The sequence below is a fragment of the Fusarium coffeatum genome, assembly GCF_003316985.1.
Source record: "Fusarium coffeatum strain FIESC_28 chromosome Unknown BRIP53273_contig_54, whole genome shotgun sequence".
In the NCBI taxonomy this organism is placed as follows: domain Eukaryota; kingdom Fungi; phylum Ascomycota; class Sordariomycetes; order Hypocreales; family Nectriaceae; genus Fusarium; species Fusarium coffeatum.
Window position 1 is genome coordinate 36,409 of NW_022157851.1, and position 17,532 is coordinate 53,940.

A 17,532-nucleotide genomic window follows, 5' to 3' on the forward strand; every position below is an offset into this window, starting at 1 on the left:
CCATGGGCAAGGATACGAAAAGAATATGCGTGGTTGAGTACTAAATATTTCGAGGTATGAGAGATCGTCAATATCCTGGTCGATCAAACATGCTGCCATGACCTCCCAGTATACCATGGATGAGGCTATCAGACGATGTGTGTAAGAGCCTGGATGCTGTAAGAGGGTCATGTCATTCTGTGTCATCCAGAGCCTGAACAATTGACGTGCGCCGTGGAAGTGACAGAGGCCCAATGAAGAGGGGTCGTGCCAATTCTGTGGATCCGGTCAGTCATATAAAGGTAATAACAGGTTTCTATACGTACCGTCGTCATACCAAGAAGGATGATACCTAGCAACAGATCATCTCTAGTCCTCGACCCAGATTCTATCTCGGTTATGCCTTTGGATATTTGTGAAATCGCCTCGGTCTGAAAGGTAAGAGGCGTCGACCCGCTATTCCCAAGCTGAGAAAGATGTGATGCAGACATTGTCATGACGCAATGGAAAACAACAGGAGAATCGCGTATGAGTTCTGAGATGACAGAGCGATACGGATTCTGGGCTGAGTCAAAGGAGGAAGCCACCTGGCAAATGTCCGAGTAATAATGCGACAGAAGTGTTGACGATTCATCTTTCGGAGTGTAAAGGGTGAGCTGTGATGAGGAAGAAACAGGACTGTAGTTTATTTCGTATTTAGTTGACCATTTCACAGGTTTATTGTATCCCGGGCACGTCAGGCCTGATTTGATGCAGCGTGTGCAAAAGGGTTCCGTTTCATCGCATTTGAGCCTCTGGAGATATGAGTAAGACTGGATTAGTAGAAAGGGAAAAGACCCACCCTTTTCTTGCAAGTGGCACATCCGCCTGGTATGTGAGTGTTAGTGATGAGCATAATGAGGTCCGTATTGTTACTTACTCCTCGATTTAACGCATCTGGAATGCCATCCTGGTTGTGCCGAGGCTGGTTCCATCACGTTCCAAGAAAGCAGAGGAATGGACGACAACGCTCATATCACTGGATGTCGTCCGCTGAGTGGTTTAGCGGTGGCCTTTGTCTTACTATTATCAGCCTCATTGTCAGTGTAATTGCTAAGTTTGTTTTCTGCCGGAATACGGAAGTAGATTCCGAGATGGCTTATTGTGTGGATGCTTTGATAAGCCGCCACCTGTGGATTGGTTAAATAGCGAGGAAAGCGGATCTCATGATGAACCTTATCTCCTCATAATTTGATACGAGACGATACTCACTAGGTACGTAGTAGGTGACAGAAGAAATGATCTCCAAGGGTTAGCATACCAAAATAAAGTTGCCTGAATACTTCTTTAAATTCGTCACAAGACGACTAGACTATTTCGTCTCTTGTGCTTTTGATGGTCAATTCTTCCGACACCCTTCATACCCGAAAAGACGGAAGAGGGACAGGTGGATATTAATGTGGAACTTATTAAAAGAACGGCGATGCTATTTAGGTGATTCCCATCCGACAACCCTAGTTGAGCCTCCCTTCCAGTACTTCGGTGCCAGTCAAAGGCCCGATGTATCGCCTCCTCGCCTTGAACGGCCAATAAACACAACCGAACAAAAGCGCTCCACCGAGAACCACCGAAGCATAATTCATGTTTGCCGCAGTAACAGGTCTATAAGGAGGAAAGAGGAGGAAGATGGAAGTGAAAGTCAAGTAGATGACCGCCACAACGTTGATGTAAAGACCAGCCTTGCCCAAACGCCACGGTCCCCAAGTCAATGTCTCGGGTCGACAGAAACGACGCCATATCAGGAGAATGATAGGCACGAGGTACGAGATCTGCAGACTGACGACGGCGAGCGAGAGGATCGCGTTGAAGGCTGTTGTAGAGCCGATGTTGATGAGACCAAGTAGAATGAGAAGGAATGTGACGACCATGATGGAAATAGTAGGAATCTCGCGCCGTTTGTCAACCTTGGCGATGTATTGCGAAAAGGGTAGTCCTGATGTATCTGTCAGCAAGGGATTCGTGTGATCATCGGTTCCTCTTACCTCCATCTCTGGCAAAAGCCCACATAATACGAGCTGCCGACGTGATAAGTGGGACAGTCGACAAAGCCGCCATAGCAGTAATAGCACCAGCCAAGCAAGTAGCCGCTGTAACACTTCCCGTCATGTTATAAAAGATCTGAATGATAGGAAAGCCCGTAGGTGTGTTCAACGCGGAATTAACATCGCCCATGAAAAACAAGACGACAAGAAGAAACGCAAGGCCAAGTGGCCAATTTATGAGAATAGAACCGACCATAGCTCTTGGAACACCAGTCTCGGCCTTATCCATTTCCTCACTTAGATGAGTCGCTCCATCGTACCCGATAAGAACGTAGCACGAGCTAAGAAGACCGATACTCCACGCAACAGCGTCGTTATCCCAGCCAGAATTATTCTCGAATTTTGTAAAGACGAATTCGGCAGTGTGCTTGCTGGGAGATACGACGGCCATTGTTACTATGATGATGAAGAAGAAGCCGACGTGGATGACCAGTGTGAGTTTTTCGATGAGAGGGAGGGCGTTGCTGCAGAGGATGCAGATAGCAGCTGCACCGATGAGAATGGCCCAGAAGAGCATTGTTCCATGCCACCGTTCGAAGACGTAGTCGGGGTTGTTGAGGACTATGAGGCCCTGGATCTGGGTTCCAGCTAGGAAGGGAGCGCTGCCTGCGAGGGAGATCCAACCTAGAGTTCTGTGAGTTTATTGTCAGCCATGTTGCGTTACGCGACACCGAATCGTTGGTAACTCACGAAATGTATCCGGCGAACCAACTTGTCAACGGTCGTGTAGCTCGTGGGCTCAATTTGGCGACAAAGTGGTATTGTCCACCGGCTGTAGGAAAGCTGGATGCCAGTTCTGCAAGGGACATGGCGCCGCAGATGGACCCAGCAAAGGCGGCGATAGACCCGTACACAAGAGCCACAGGTCCACCGCTGACCAGGCCAGCAGCGAGAGTACTTATCACCGTTAGTATATTCGTGAATGACGAGCGAATGAACATACCTGGATAGGGCTTCCCATGTGCACATCAGGTTAACACACGTAGCTACCATCGCCATGAGAGAGAACCTGCGTTTTACTTCCTGCGCATAGCCAAGACTCTCCAGAGTCTGGCTGTTGGGATTGGTGTGCCCCAACTGCTTCTCATTGTCCGTCGGTGCGGGAGATGTGACTTCCATGATCGATGTCTGTTTGAACCAAGAATCATTCTCGCCCATCGCTGACCTATTTATCTCAGCGTGTTTGTCTTATCACGCTTAGACCAAGTACACGCGACGACAACCCCAGACTGATAGCCTTCCATTTTGGGATAAAAAGTGCGAGTGGCGATCGTGCTAAGTCAGTCTGGGCTGGGGGAGAGATACGGCTGACAAGGGTTTACCCCGCGTTTTAGATCCAAGCGGCTGTGGTCTGCCGGTACCTACATTGATTCCATTGATTCCGAAGTCAAGTCAGTCTTGCCTATCATTTAAATTTAAATGACAGTACAATATGTAATCCGTCATCAGGTAGTTGGTTGACGTGGAATATTGTCGGAATTGACATGCAGAATGGGGCCGATAGACGTTGGGCAACGAACCCCAGATTTGATATGGGAATATCCACATGGTCCGAACAAGTAGTCAAAGGTGGGTCAGATAACGGGTTTTTTTGACGTCGATTGAGGTTAACGCAATGATAAGGAAGATAACCATTACAGTCTCGAGGCGACATGGGTACAATACCACGTCAGCTACCTCCAGGCACATTGCCGAACCCCAACACGATTATGTCCCTACGTCAACTTCGAATGCTGCAATTTAATTGTTTATAAACTCAATTGGGCTATCGTAACATCTGTTAAGGTAAGGCAACTTAGGAAGGCCTTTTAAAATGCACCTTCAACTCCTCCCAACTATGCTTATTATAATCCGGCTGAGCCTTCTGACAAGTCTCAAGTCCCCAGTCCGTAATGCCCAACATATAACTACTCTCGAACATAAAAGCCATACTCCCCTCCCCAACCTTCATAGGCTTCAATTCTGCATTGCTCGCCTTCTCAAACGTGTCAGCATCCGGTCCATGCGCCGTCATGACATTATGCAGACTAGCTCCAGCAGGCTGGAACCCGCCACCTGTCTTGGCATCGTATTGTCCGCAGATTAAACCCATGAATTCAGACATGGTGTTGCGATGGTACCATGGTGGCCGGAAGGTGTCTTCTTGGACGAGCCAGCGCGGTGGGAAGATGACGAAGTCGGCTACGGCGGTGCCGGGGTGGTCGGATGGGCCTGTTAGGACTGTGTAGATTGATGGGTCGGGGTGGTCGAAAGATACACTTCCGATGACGGAGAACCGTCCGAGGTCATACTTATATGGGTAGACTACGCAAGTTAGTAAGATGTATATAACCCTCCTCCGAGTGCGTTACTCACATCTGTCACGAGTTAGTCAACACGATCATGACTGAAACGAATGGTTCACTCACTTTCCATGCCAGGCAACCACATCAAATGGCGTATGTCCCTGTTCCGCCACGAAGATATCATTGTTGAACTTATTTAGAATCGTCCACTTGGACTTGGTATCCTCATCAAAATCCGCAACTGGAATTTGGAAATCCCTAGGATTAGCAAGACAATTCGATCCTATAGGTCCCAGCTCAGGCAACTGGAAATGGCCCTGATACAGCTCGAGGATATAGCCTCTGACAGGGCCAGACGGAAGTGTTACGCGGTATCGAATACCACGAGGAATGACAGCGATTTCATTGGGACGAACAAGCAAACGTCCCAGTTCCGTCTGGATATCCAACACACCATGTTGCGCAACGATAAGCATTTCTCCGTCGGAGGAATACATGGCTGTTTTCTCATCCATATCTCGACCAGCTGAAAAGATATAAATTCCAATACCAGTCTTGAGAGTAGGATCTCCTGCGCCGGAAACTCGGTTCAAGCCACGCACCCAATCGACATTCTCATCAATGTCGAAAGGATCCCATCGTAACTGCTGCGGAACATAGTTCAGCTTTGCTTTGAGGGAAGGCGCTGCATCCTTGAAGCGCTTGTATGTTGAGTGTGATGCTGAAGGAAGAACCCGGTATAGCCAAGTTTGCTTGTTTTCATGACGTGGAGCCGTGAATGCTGTGCCGGAGAGTTTCTCGGCGTACAGACCGTAGGGTACTTTCTGGGGAGAATTGGCACCGATTGGAAGAGCACCTTGAATGGACTCCGATCTGATGATGTTACTAAACGAAGCAAAATAGTGGGGGGGTTCACCTACTCGTGGAATGAATCGAAGCCGTTCAAGTAAGAATACTTGTCAGGAGTCGAAAAACTGGTGACGGGCATTTTGAATAGCTGTGTCTTGAGATTGATAAAAGCATGTCAGGTAGATTAGATAGATAGATATACACAAATTCCCGGATGATTATCTCAGACTTGTTTGTTCTCCGCGCGAGACCGAATTGCCGACCGATCACCCGTGTCTCGGAACGAAGTTGAGATTTCCGAGCGATGATCGACACGATACTGGGCACTCGGAATTGTCTCCACCATGAAGTTATGTTCAATAATAAAGACTCTAAGGTCGAAAGTTTCAAAGAATATTCCTTCTCAGGTAATTGCTTCTTTCGAGACGCGACCAAATCTTCAAACATTATCCAAAATGGCATCCTGGCTACCAATTCCCCCAAAGAGTCACTTCTCGCTCGCCAACATTCCGTTTGGCATTATCTCATCTTCAACTCACTCAACACGTCGTCCGGCCATAGCAATCGGCGACCACGTCCTTGATCTATCCGCCTTTGCCCAAAACAATGGCTTCTCCAAATTATCCGACTTCCCAGCAGATAAGCTCTCCGTGTTTTCCCAAACGTCACTGAACGACTTTGCCGCTCTCGGTAGACCCGTTCATCGTGCAACAAGAAGCTATCTTCAACAGATCTTTCACAAAGAAACGCCGTATCCTCAACTTCTCAAGGATAATGAAGCTTTGCGAAAGGAGGCTTTGATTCCTATCGCTGATGTAAAGACGCATCTGCCGCTTAGTATCGGCGATTATACGGATTTCTTCGCTGGGCGGAACCATGCGCAGACTGTAGGTACTTTGTTCCGCGGTGCTGCGAATGCTCTTCAGCCAAACTATAATCATTTGCCTGTCGCATATCACGGTCGCGCAAGTTCCGTCGTGGTATCCGGTACACCACTGCACAGACCTTGGGGTCAGGTTCTTCCCAACCCCCAAGCCAAAGACCCTGTGTTCCAACCCTGCGCCCGATTGGACATTGAGCTTGAGCTCGGTATGTTTGTGTGCAAAGGCAACGAGCTCGGTGCGCCAATTGCGGTTGATGACGCGCAAGAGCACATTTTCGGATATGTTCTTATGAATGACTGGAGTGCAAGGGATATCCAACAGTGGGAGTATGTTCCGCTAGGTCCGTTTAACGCGAAGAACTTCGGTACGAGTATTAGCCCTTGGGTTGTACTTGCGGATGCGCTGGAGGGATTTCATGGGGAGGCTTTGGTTAATGATGTTCCCTTGAAGGAGTATCTGGATGAGAAGAGGAAAGACTCAGTTCTCCATCTGAACCTCGATATTTCTATCACGAGTAAGTCAACACCATTCCACTGCTATCGAGAAATAAATTCTAATTTATTAAAAGCTGCCAAGGGTAACACGACCAAGATCACACAAACGAATTCCAAGAATCTCGTTTGGTCCTGGGCCCAGATGCTTGCCCATCACTCAATTTCCGGCTGCAACATGCGGACGGGTGACTTGCTCGGTTCCGGAACTATCTCTGGTCTTGAGCCCGGTACGCAGGGAAGTCTTCTTGAACAAACCCAAGGCGGTAAGGTGCTTGTGCAGTTGGAAGGTGGAGAGGAGAGGAAGTTTGTGCAGGATGGTGATACTATTACTATTACGGGTTGGGCTGGGGAGAGGGACGATGGAATTGTTGGTTTTGGCGAGTGTTCTGGTACTATTTTGCCTGCTATTAAGAGGAACTAGTTAGACTGTTTGGGTTACTCGAGTGGCCAATTGCCTAAAATAGATAGACTACAAAATGTATGCCAAGTTCAAAATATCCATGGAAATATTGCTCTTCGTCGAACGTATAATACTGATATGGTAAGAATAGCACGATCGTCAATTGTTCACGGCAATCTATAAAAGAAACAAGACATCGAGTCTCTATCTTGAAAGTTCGTACACTCTAAAAGCCATTTTTCAATGAATATGATTTGTCAATTAGAATTTCCGGTAATTTGGCTTTGAGCTACCACCCCAATCGGGAGATCGGAAAGGCTGCAATAGTGGTGGTGTATCACAGTCCGGAACCACAAACCACACATTCCGAGTAGTGACTGTAGACATATATATAGGACTATTTACTCAAGGTTGTTAAATGTCAGTCTGTTCAAAAGTCCAAGTCCATCATGTCGCCAGTAACCCGCGTAACGCTCTTCAAAGTCCCATCAGAGAAGGACCAACAACACCTAGTCGATCTCTACAAACAAATGCCCCAAAAGGCCACAAAGGTACTTTCCCTCAACTCACCTTACCTATCACCATCTAACAAACCAGGACGGAAAACCATACATTGCCTCCGTTGAAGCAGGAAAAGCAAACCCCGACCAACGAGCCCAAGGCTTCACAGTCGTCGCCATATCACGCTTCAACTCCCAAGAAGATTTCAATTTCTACGACACACAATGCGAGGCGCATTTGGAGTTGAGGACTTTCGCGAAGGGTGTTAATCAGGGATTTGCCATGATTTATTTTGAGAATGAGGTTGTGTAGAGTATTATATAAGACCTTGGAATCGCATTGATATATCCTTGCCTTGCTCTGTTCCAACTGTGAAATCTTCGTCTTCGGAAAATGTTCCTGGTACTGGTTGTAAGAATTGTTGTCCTTGACCGAATGCGTTGAAGAGATCTAGTAATTCGTTTGTCATCCGGAACATATCTGGGACGGAACTTGATATGTCCCCGGGTGTCATCATGATGTTGTCCAACGTGAAGGTCTCGTTCTCAGCCATCGGTACTGGCATTTGGTCTTCCATCTCCGTCGTTCCTTGTGCGAGCTGATTATCCTCACCTGTCTTCTCAACTTGAGGCCCATCTTCATGGTTTCCTTCCTGGTCTCCAACAAATGTTTTCATCCGCGGAATCATACCCCGAATACTATTCCACAACCGTTTACTAACAGTGCTATGTCTCGAAAGACCCCTCACAAGCTCAACGGCATCAGAGAATGTCCGTCTACACGGCGATGAGAACATATCCGGCGCATGGCACACCGCCAGGAATATGACTGCCAGCGCACTGAGAAGGAAATAATTGAACACGTTCTGCTGTCGTGAATAAATATCTGTCGTATCATGCAGATGCACCAAAACTTGAATAGTGTCTTGCGCAATGTCGACGACCAGCCATGCACTTTGCGGGTTGGCTAAAATGCTGGCTGTACTCATGAGATGATGTCTGTAAATGAGAATTCGAATGTAGTTTCCGCGTAGGTACAACAGAGCTCGAAGACGATGTGGTTGTCTAGGCTGTGTGCGTGGTGCAAGACCTAATCGTGGATGACGAAGTCTTAGATGAGAAGGAATGGAATCCAGCCAATCCTGCGTCTTCAAGTCGAGCGCAGCAGCAGTATCATCAGGAATACTCTGCGAAGCAGATCCAAAAGGCGGAATCGCTTCCCAAATCTGCGAACAAAGCTGCCCATAACCAACCATGCACTGCAAATAAAGATATTCCTCGTCCTATTGCACATTAGCCACCTCACTCTTACTATCAACACAACGTATTACTCACCGGCTTTGGCAGATCTGGATCTACATCTTTGTCGACTAACGCAAACGACAAACTCGTTCCGAAACTCCACCGTCTATCCAAAACATAGACACACCAGAATACTCGCGTAGCAAGTCTCCGAGTATCAAGATCTTTAAAATTATCAAACAAACTGCGTTTGCGATGAAGGCCCATTTCGAGGCATTCGCGAGCTGCGATACCGATAGTCCGCCAGGCGAGAAGTTCTTCGCCGGAGTGAAAATAGTATATGCTCTATATTGTATTAAGAGGTGGGTGAGGATTTAGAAGGGATGAGAGACGTACCAGCATAGTGAGTAGTTGAATCTCCTTGAGGTCAGCTTGGGGACTGCCTATACACGACACACTGTTCTCCACAGATTCAACGATAGCAGCACTCAATTCAACACCACCTGGTTCATCGAGTATAACACCCGTAGCCATAGCGACTCTGGCAAGTGCGATATCTTTATCGCAGAGAGTCTCATCTAATCCTCTCTTTCCCTGGATGATATGTAGAATCTCCTTGCTCTGGGCAATGTACTCTCCGATATCCACAAACGGGTACACACTGTCCACTTCCTCTTGGTACAGAACCAAATACTTGGTAACGTCACTCGCATTGCAAGAATCCCAGAAACCTAAATGACTTGTTTGAGGTTCTATGGGTGATTGTGCACCGCTGGGGGGCATGGAATCGAATTTGGGTATACCCATACGATTCAGGGAGTGTTCGCTTACGAGGATACCGAATGCTGAGCGTGTTGGTCCGACGAATTGGGGTTGAACGGGGACAGGTCCACGAGTACTTGCGGGAGAGTTTGCGTTTTGGATGACAGCGATGTTGGAGGTTGATGATGCTGGTGATGGTTGATGAAGCTGTGGTTGTGTATGTGGGTGACGGATTTGGCTTTCTTTGAGTTCTTTCACCATGCCCACCAAATCCGAAACTTGTTGCCGAAGTTGTGACAACTCATTATTAAGACTCTGAGGTTGTTGTCTATATGCCGATATTAGTCTTGTCGAAGTATTTGGTAGAAGGTACATACTCTTCTGGTTTATCCTTATCCTTGACATGAATAGTAGTAGTAGTAGCAAACGTACACGCCAAACTACCAGCCATACATCGCTCACAGCTATTATTCTCGGTAGGCACACACTTGAGTTTCTTCTTCTTACAATCATCACTACCATCATTAGCGACGCGTCATAACAGAGTGTACCGTAATCCACTTACCACGCCGCGGAAGTATACTTTCCTCTTTTGGAACGTACACCCGGAGTTGCATCTTCCGCGTCAGCACTATTCCGTTTCTTCGGCTTCGATACCGAGTGTGTTTCTTGCACTTCGTCCATTGTAAGTATGAATAAACAAGTTCCGAGCGAAAGTGATTGAGTGTGGGTATATGAGGGGTTTTGACTGAGGAAACGTCGGAATGGTTCCGAGTTTCCGAGATGGCTGTTCTAGACCCGCAAACGTCTCGACCGTCGATCCCAACGCTAATGTGTGGGGTAACGATGGTGGCTTGCTAGTGTAACTGTGAAGCTTGAGTTTGTCCTGGTATAAATGAACCAGCCAGTCAGCAATCCAACAATCTAATCAACACCACTCTCTTCTACTCAAGCTTATTCGAGAGACAGATTCTTGAAGGTGTACAAGATGACAATCGCAAACCTCCTTCTATCCCTCACCCACCAGGTGCAAGAGAACAAAGGCCAATCCCTCCTGATAACGCTCTTCATAGCACCTTTGATCTACGTCTTCATCAACGAAATCATCCGCAGCAATGCACGAATCAGCCATCTCCGCGGTCCCTCCGGTTTACCACTAATCGGCAATATTCGCGATATTAAAGTCAATGCTTCGGAGAAATATCGCGAGTGGGCCAAGAAATATGGCCCGGTTTATCAGATTCAGCTTGGCAATATTCCGATTGTTGTGGTTAATAGTGCTGCTGCTGCGAGAACTATCTTTGGCGCCAATGCGCAGGCTTTGAGCTCTAGACCTGAGTTTTATACCTTTCACAAGGTATGCCCATAAATTGTGCGTTTTTGGGATACATGCTGACTTGCTTAGATCCTCTCGGATACGGCTGGAACAACAATTGGTACTTCGCCCTACAGCGACTCCCTCAAACGTCGTCGCAAAGGCGCTGCCTCAGCTCTCAACCGTCCATCCGTAGCAACCTACGTCGACCATCTTGACGTCGAAACTCGAGACTTTATCAAAGAGCTCGTCGAGTATGGTAACAGTGGCAAGACCCCCGTGGACCCCATGCCCATGATTCAACGTCTCTCCCTCTCCCTAGCGCTGACTCTCAACTGGGGTATTCGTCTCAAGAGTCAAAAGGACGACATGTTTGCCGAAATCACACACGTGGAAGAAGAGATCAGCCGGTTCAGATCAACGACTGGTAATCTGCAAGATTACATCCCTCTTCTTCGTCTAAACCCATTCAACTTCCACTCTGCCAAAGCAAGGGAGATGAGAGAAAGACGTGATAAATACCTCACAGCTCTGAACGACGGCCTGGATGAGAGAATTGCAAATGGGACTTACAAACCCTGCATTCAAGCCAACGTCATCATGGATAAGGAGGCGAAGCTGAGTAAAGATGAACTCACATCCATCAGTCTCACCATGCTTTCAGGCGGTTTGGATACAGTTACTACTCTTGTCGCCTGGTTCGTCGCATACTTGAGTCAACACCCTGAGATCCAAGAAAAGGCTGTTGCCGAAATTGGAAAGACGTTTAGTCAGAAGGAGCCTATGTGTGATGTCAACGATGATCAGAAGTGCGAGTACGTCGTTGCTTTGGTCAAGGAGTCATTGCGATACTACACCGTTCTTCGCCTTGCTCTACCACGAGCTTCAATCCGCGATGTCGTCTACGACGGTGTTAAAATTCCCAAAGGAACAGTAGTCTTCCTCAATGCATGGGCCTGCAATATGGGTATGTCCCCCCTCTTCTACCCTCGAACCCAGCTCGTACTAATATCTTTAGATGACCAAGTCTGGACCGACCCCGAAGTCTTCCGTCCCGAGCGCTGGTTCGAACAACCCGACGCACCACTTTTCACCTATGGCGTAGGCTACCGCATGTGCGCGGGCTCACTATTGGCGAACCGGGAACTGTATCTTTTGTACATGAGACTTTTGAACAGTGTCAAGATTGAGCAGTTTGATGATGTCGATTGTCATCCTCTTACTGGGAATCTGGATCCTACTAGTCTTGTTGCTATGCCTAGGAGGTACAAGGCTACTTTTACGCCGAGAAATCCGGATGCGCTTAAGAAGGCTTTGGCTGTTTCTGTAGAGTAGGGAGGATCTAAATGGAGGATGGAAGGTTCTGGGTTGAAGCAATAAGCAATGGAATTTGGCATGGCTTCAATAGGTAGTCATTTGTATTCAATGAATGTGCAATTGTAAACCTTTACAGGAAGGTGATACCTTCGGTGATGCAGGAAATTCCGAGTATGCAGGATACCGCCCCCAAAGCTGACACATCTCCCCGATTCCTACATCTATTGGTGGCAATACAGCAATGGTAGGACTGTTTCTCGTCTTAACTCCGGTCCAGACTCAGTAGCCTATGCGGTCATCCGACGCCACATGTTCGCAGCGAACCAAATCAATCTTTGTAAGACCCTATCCAATTGATCTGAGACCGAGATGGTGAGACTCGATGGTTTAGTTTAAATCCTTTGATGCATGTCAGCTTACTTTTCTAGAAAAGGGAAACAATCCAAAAGAGGGAAACAATACAGGAAATTTCCCATATAGCCTTTTTCTTTCCGATCCTGCTTCTGCGACGTATTAATACAAGACGACTCCTCATCAATTATGACAGTAAACTTTTTGAATTCCCAACAATCAAGGCGTACAACTTACTTGACAATACTCATTCATCACTTACTCAATCTCCATCCTCACCATGACTCCCGAAGAAACCCAAGGCGTCCTACAAAGTCTCGTCGCCCCCCTCCGTAACAAGATCCCAAGCCCAATCCTCCACCGTCCCAGCGAAGCCGGTCTATCCTACACGGACGTCTTCTTCCCCTCCGAAGATGGCATACCCCTCGAAGCATGGTACATTCCCTGCCCCGGCTCCACCAAGCTTATAATCGCCAACCATCCTCTCCGCTGCACCCGCTCCGGCTATCCCCTACATATTGAGCCATGGAAGGCATTTCTCGGTGGTGACGCCACTGGCAATAACTTTGAGTTGAATTTTATTCCGGACTTGAAGATCTTGCATGATGCGGGGTATAATGTCCTCACGTATGATATGAGGAACTCGGGGATGAGTGGGAGTGCTAATGGTGGTGTTACCGGGAATGGTCGGTTGGAGAGTAGGGATGTTGTTGGGGCGATGCAGTATGTGAAGAGTCGAGATGATCTCAAAGATATGACGGTCGGATTATTCAGTCGCTGTCTAGGCGGTATCGCCACATTCTTCGCCATGGACCGTCGCCCCGAAATCTTCTCAGACATCCGTTGTCTTCTCGTCCCCGAACCTCTCTCCTACCGCTGCTTCGTCGAGAAAGCACTGGGCATGTATGGCCTGGACGACAAATTCGACCAAGTCAACACGATGATCAAAATGGAGACGAGTTTCGACATTGATGAAATGTCGCCTATTCCTGTTATGGGGAGTGTCAAGGTTCCGACGTTTATTTATTCGGTGAAGGATGATGTTTTGACAAAGGAGGAGGATGTGCAGACTATGTATGATGGACTTGGTGTGGAGGATAAGAAGTTGCTTTGGGTGGAGGGTACGGTTAGGGCGAAGGGGTATACGTACTTTCAGGAGAATCCGGATGTGTTTTTGGAGTGGTTTGCAAAGCATATGGAGTAGACATTGGTTGTGTTGAGCTGAGAGGTCATTCGAGATGCCATTTGGGCCAATCATTTAATTGTATAGTCATTTCCCCATCAATCATCTAAGCTTTAGTTAGAGTCAATCATTTTCATGGTAATAATTACTTCTAAACGCGTAAATGTGCTCCAATTGAGTCGCTCGCTGTTGCTCTGATCCTGCATGATCTGATCCATCTCATGGCTTCGCGACAAGACACCAAGAGCGGCGAGTCTCAATTGAAGTGTCGCAGTTCTCCGCGCCGGGAAATTTCGCGATAGCACCACGCCACATTTTATAGATCTACGATCTGCCTGCCAAACTTAAAACAAATGACGAGCAACTTTAAAAGCGACCTCAGACCAACATCACCCGGTTTGGAGGCCGTGTTTTGTCCCGGGGAATGTCAGCAGTTGAATCACGCCACGTTCAGCAGAGCGACCGTTCGAGGTGACCCACTGTAAACTGCCCGTGAGCTAATATGACATGATCAAGTAGCGGGAGAATCCGAACACCAGAGAATATAAATGAATTGATCACCACCGTTCAATTGTATTCAGTATCAACATTCATATCAAGCAACTACATCACAACAAACAACTTCAATTGCTCAACAATTACACAAACAACCAAAATGACAACAAATTCATGCGGATCAGCTCTTCCCCGCTTTGACTTCCCAAAGCCAGCAGCCCCCAGATTTACTGCCAGGGCCGCTAAATCATTACCCACAGCAGCACTCGTCGCAACAGCAGCAGGTACGCACCACAGTCCCTACATCTTCAATTCTATCCGACTAATAAATGAATAGCTACATATTATATGACATATTATATGATGCGACAACAATACACATATGCAAAAGCTCAGCATGAGCGCGCGGTGGAGAGTTTGAATGAGATCAAGGAGCGTGGGAATAGGACGGATGAGTGGGTTAAGAGTGAGACACTGTGGTGGACAGCTTTTTGAGGGGACAAGATTGGGCGACTGAGTGATAAATTTCGGTCGAATATTGTTTTGGCGTTTTATTTGGGATCTGATTTAGAGATTAATTCATGAGATTATGACTTTTATAGTGTTGTGTCTTTTTGATAGCTGTGACCTCATGTGCGACCGCCCGACGCAAACTGGATGCAAAACAAGATCACGTCAAACATAATAATTATACAATGTCTAGGAATGAAAGGGGAACGAGCATAGTATTTGGGGAAAGAGGAAAATTAGGTCAATTGTGTTGATCCCAGTATTAAAGTGTAATACCATTTCGCAATCAATAGTTGCAGAGAACTGCCAACGTCGTGTTGGGAGAGCGTCGCTTTACCCTGCACCCGTTCCTCATCACCCAAAGTGTGGCTCAGTAACGTCGATTGTGGCTGATCCGCTCACCAGCCTCACTTGAACGCGTCGCGTGTTTGGTCGGTCCTCTGTACTCCTTAGAGCAACTACCAGCATTTCGCATCTCAACAATTCACATCACAGCACAAAACACCACATCAACCATGCCTCCAAGAAAGAGAAGTGCCCGGGAATCTTCCGAAGATGTTGTCCCAAAGCGAAGATCTTTGAGAAACGCATCCAAAAGCCAGCCAGAACCTGAGTCTGAACCTGTCCCTATCACCAAGAAGAGCCCACCAAAGAAGACATCAAAGCCAGCAGTGAAGAAAGATGACAAGCCCAAGCCTTCACCCAAACAAGCCAAACCCACACCCAAGAAGAGCAGCCCGGCACCAAAAGCCACCAAATCAGAACCAAAGGAAACCAAACCAAAGAAGGCTGCAAAGAAACAAGATTCTGACGCTGGCTCACGCTCTCTGTCCCCATCCCCAGAAATCCCAACAACAAACCCCAATTGCGAGAGGCACGACGGAAAATGGTACTGGCTCATGAAAGCCGAACCAGAGACCCGTATCGAAAACGGAGTCGATGTCAAGTTTTCAATCGATGATCTCAAGGCCAAAACAGAACCTGAAGGGTGGGACGGCATTCGAGCTTATGCTGGTGAGTCACTTGACTTGAGGATGTGCGTGAGAGTGAAGACTGACTTTGGTAGCGAGGAATAATATGAGACAGATGAATGCTGGTGATCTAGCCTTCTTCTACGCAAGTAACTGCAAAGAACCAGGTATCGTCGGTATAATGGAAATCGTAAAAGAATACTCCGAAGACCGTACGTCCTCCCTCACCCACCCTCAGTCTCATCTACTAACAGTCTCAGGCACCGCCCGCGACAAAAGCGCACCATACTACGACCCCAAATCTAGCAAAGAAAAACCAATCTGGGACTTAGTCCACGTCGAATTCCGCAAAAAGTTCGCCGTTCCCATCGGTCTCAAGGAATTGAAAGAGCTAGGCAAGGCGGGTGGTCCACTCGAAACGATGCAGTTACTTAAGCAGTCGAGACTGAGTGTGAGTAAAGTCAGTGGCGAGGAGTTTGCTTATTTGTGTGAGTTGGCGGATAAGAAGGCGAAGGAGGCTGGGTTGGAGCATGATGAGGTGAAGTAAGTCCGAGGTCTGGATGGAAAGACTGGGTAATTGATGGAGTTTGCATGTCTATTTAAGGTTTTTGAAGGTCAGTCATCACGTCGTACAATTCAAATCAACACAATTGGAGTTTGCATGTTTTGTATCGAATGTCAAGTCTCAAGTACAGCCCTAGCAGGTTGGTGTCAGACGAAATATCCTCTAAGACTTGGGCTACAGAAATAAAGTAGCCTAAATGCTAGCCTAAGCTGGAATCAGGTGATTAAATTATTTCGTCTCTTATGCTGTCGGGGGCTCATTCTTATGTCATGGACCCTGCTGCCTGGTCCAAGAGGCAGGCGCGACGGTGGTTATCAAGGCACATCCCGTCACCACAACACCAGCCCTTCTTTTCTTTCTTCCTTCATCAACATCAAACATCATCAGCACGCTAAGCTTATCAGCATCTATCTACAATTATCAAAATGTCAGACCCGCAATCGACCAATCGGCAAGAATTGACGCGCCGCCATGACGAAAGGCACCGGAATGATTAGAGTGATCGCCGTGCTAACCTTACCGGCCACGGCGTGGATCCCCTGGAGGAACATATCCTGAAAGTCGGGAAATCGGGTAACAAAGACGACTTCTACTCTCTCATTCACCTATACGACGAGCTCAACTCAAACGGTTTGGGGTCTAGGCTCTTGTCCGCGGCTATCACAGAGAAGTGGAATATCGGCATTGTCAGAGTCCTCGTCGATGCACAGCGCAGGTTCTTCGACTGGACCATCGGTAAGTCATTCCATCACCATCGCTTTCACTTATTAACCGTCTGCGATAACCAGGGCCACCGAACATGCCGGGACCTCTCAACAGGGCCGCCGCCACCGACGAAACCCTCCACATCTTCATCGCCATCGCCGATAGCGCCAAACAATTTATTACGTTCAGCGATCCCCGCGATTCGGGCGGGACACCGCTCCACGCTGCCTGTCGTGCGGGAACAGTCTGGACTGTCCACTATCTGCTCACCCGGATCGAGATACAGAACATCTTCGATTCCAAGGACGATCAGGGACGTACACCTCTCTCGTATGCGTCCGAACACGGCCACATCGTGATTGCTTATTGGCTACTCAGCATTGGGAAGCCCGATTATCTTGCTAAAGATAATGGGGGTCGCAGTCCATTGGATTACTCCATGAGATGTTTTGAAATATGGTTCATGTTTTCCTGGTGTCGGCAATTGGAAATACTTGGAGTGCAGTTCCCCCTTTTAAGCGTCGAAGAGCTCATGATCACATGCGCCCGTGTGAGGGCTAATTTGGTGACTCGTCACAGGATCGGGCAATAGCGATTGTATGGTCAGTTTATATTCAGCGATAACAAGAATTCAGATAAACAAG

At 47.6% G+C, this 17,532-nt stretch overlaps 8 protein-coding genes across 8 annotated transcripts; 6 read left to right on the plus strand and 2 right to left on the minus strand.

Annotated features, from left to right (window-relative positions):
• Positions 1 to 1,472: 1,472 nt before the first annotated feature.
• On the minus strand, positions 1,473 to 5,333 carry FIESC28_02461 (uncharacterized protein; the record flags this gene model as incomplete). The annotated part of the gene is made up of 8 exons (XM_031156610.1): positions 1,473 to 1,951; positions 2,001 to 2,692; positions 2,751 to 2,957; positions 3,004 to 3,225; positions 3,426 to 3,462; positions 3,993 to 4,318; positions 4,469 to 5,218; positions 5,266 to 5,333. 8 exons carry the CDS (start codon positions 5,331 to 5,333, stop codon positions 1,473 to 1,475), a joined length of 2,781 nt encoding a protein of 926 aa, XP_031019279.1.
• A 316-nt stretch (positions 5,334 to 5,649) lies between these two features.
• On the plus strand, positions 5,650 to 6,993 carry FIESC28_02462 (uncharacterized protein; the record flags this gene model as incomplete). Its single annotated transcript, XM_031156611.1, has 2 exons — positions 5,650 to 6,592; positions 6,647 to 6,993. 2 exons carry the CDS (start codon positions 5,650 to 5,652, stop codon positions 6,991 to 6,993), a joined length of 1,290 nt encoding a protein of 429 aa, XP_031019280.1.
• A 428-nt stretch (positions 6,994 to 7,421) lies between these two features.
• FIESC28_02463 (uncharacterized protein) lies at positions 7,422 to 7,785 on the plus strand (the record flags this gene model as incomplete). The annotated part of the gene is made up of 2 exons (XM_031156612.1): positions 7,422 to 7,523; positions 7,570 to 7,785. 2 exons carry the CDS (start codon positions 7,422 to 7,424, stop codon positions 7,783 to 7,785), a joined length of 318 nt encoding a protein of 105 aa, XP_031019281.1.
• Positions 7,786 to 7,789: 4 nt separating this feature from the next.
• Positions 7,790 to 10,160, minus strand: FIESC28_02464 (uncharacterized protein; the record flags this gene model as incomplete). Its single annotated transcript, XM_031156613.1, has 5 exons — positions 7,790 to 8,755; positions 8,808 to 9,059; positions 9,111 to 9,804; positions 9,854 to 9,991; positions 10,042 to 10,160. The coding sequence occupies 5 exons, from the start codon at positions 10,158 to 10,160 to the stop codon at positions 7,790 to 7,792; spliced, it is 2,169 nt and encodes a 722-aa protein (XP_031019282.1).
• A 304-nt stretch (positions 10,161 to 10,464) lies between these two features.
• On the plus strand, positions 10,465 to 12,126 carry FIESC28_02465 (uncharacterized protein; the record flags this gene model as incomplete). Its single annotated transcript, XM_031156614.1, has 3 exons — positions 10,465 to 10,833; positions 10,882 to 11,758; positions 11,810 to 12,126. 3 exons carry the CDS (start codon positions 10,465 to 10,467, stop codon positions 12,124 to 12,126), a joined length of 1,563 nt encoding a protein of 520 aa, XP_031019283.1.
• Positions 12,127 to 12,739: 613 nt separating this feature from the next.
• On the plus strand, positions 12,740 to 13,663 carry FIESC28_02466 (uncharacterized protein; the record flags this gene model as incomplete). The annotated part of the gene is made up of 1 exon (XM_031156615.1): positions 12,740 to 13,663. One exon carries the CDS (start codon positions 12,740 to 12,742, stop codon positions 13,661 to 13,663), a length of 924 nt encoding a protein of 307 aa, XP_031019284.1.
• Positions 13,664 to 14,297: 634 nt separating this feature from the next.
• Positions 14,298 to 14,632, plus strand: FIESC28_02467 (uncharacterized protein; the record flags this gene model as incomplete). Its single annotated transcript, XM_031156616.1, has 2 exons — positions 14,298 to 14,421; positions 14,475 to 14,632. 2 exons carry the CDS (start codon positions 14,298 to 14,300, stop codon positions 14,630 to 14,632), a joined length of 282 nt encoding a protein of 93 aa, XP_031019285.1.
• A 530-nt stretch (positions 14,633 to 15,162) lies between these two features.
• Positions 15,163 to 17,480, plus strand: FIESC28_02468 (uncharacterized protein; the record flags this gene model as incomplete). The annotated part of the gene is made up of 5 exons (XM_031156617.1): positions 15,163 to 15,661; positions 15,714 to 15,830; positions 15,879 to 16,161; positions 16,683 to 16,918; positions 16,972 to 17,480. 5 exons carry the CDS (start codon positions 15,163 to 15,165, stop codon positions 17,478 to 17,480), a joined length of 1,644 nt encoding a protein of 547 aa, XP_031019286.1.
• Between the last annotated feature and the right edge of the window lie 52 nt (positions 17,481 to 17,532).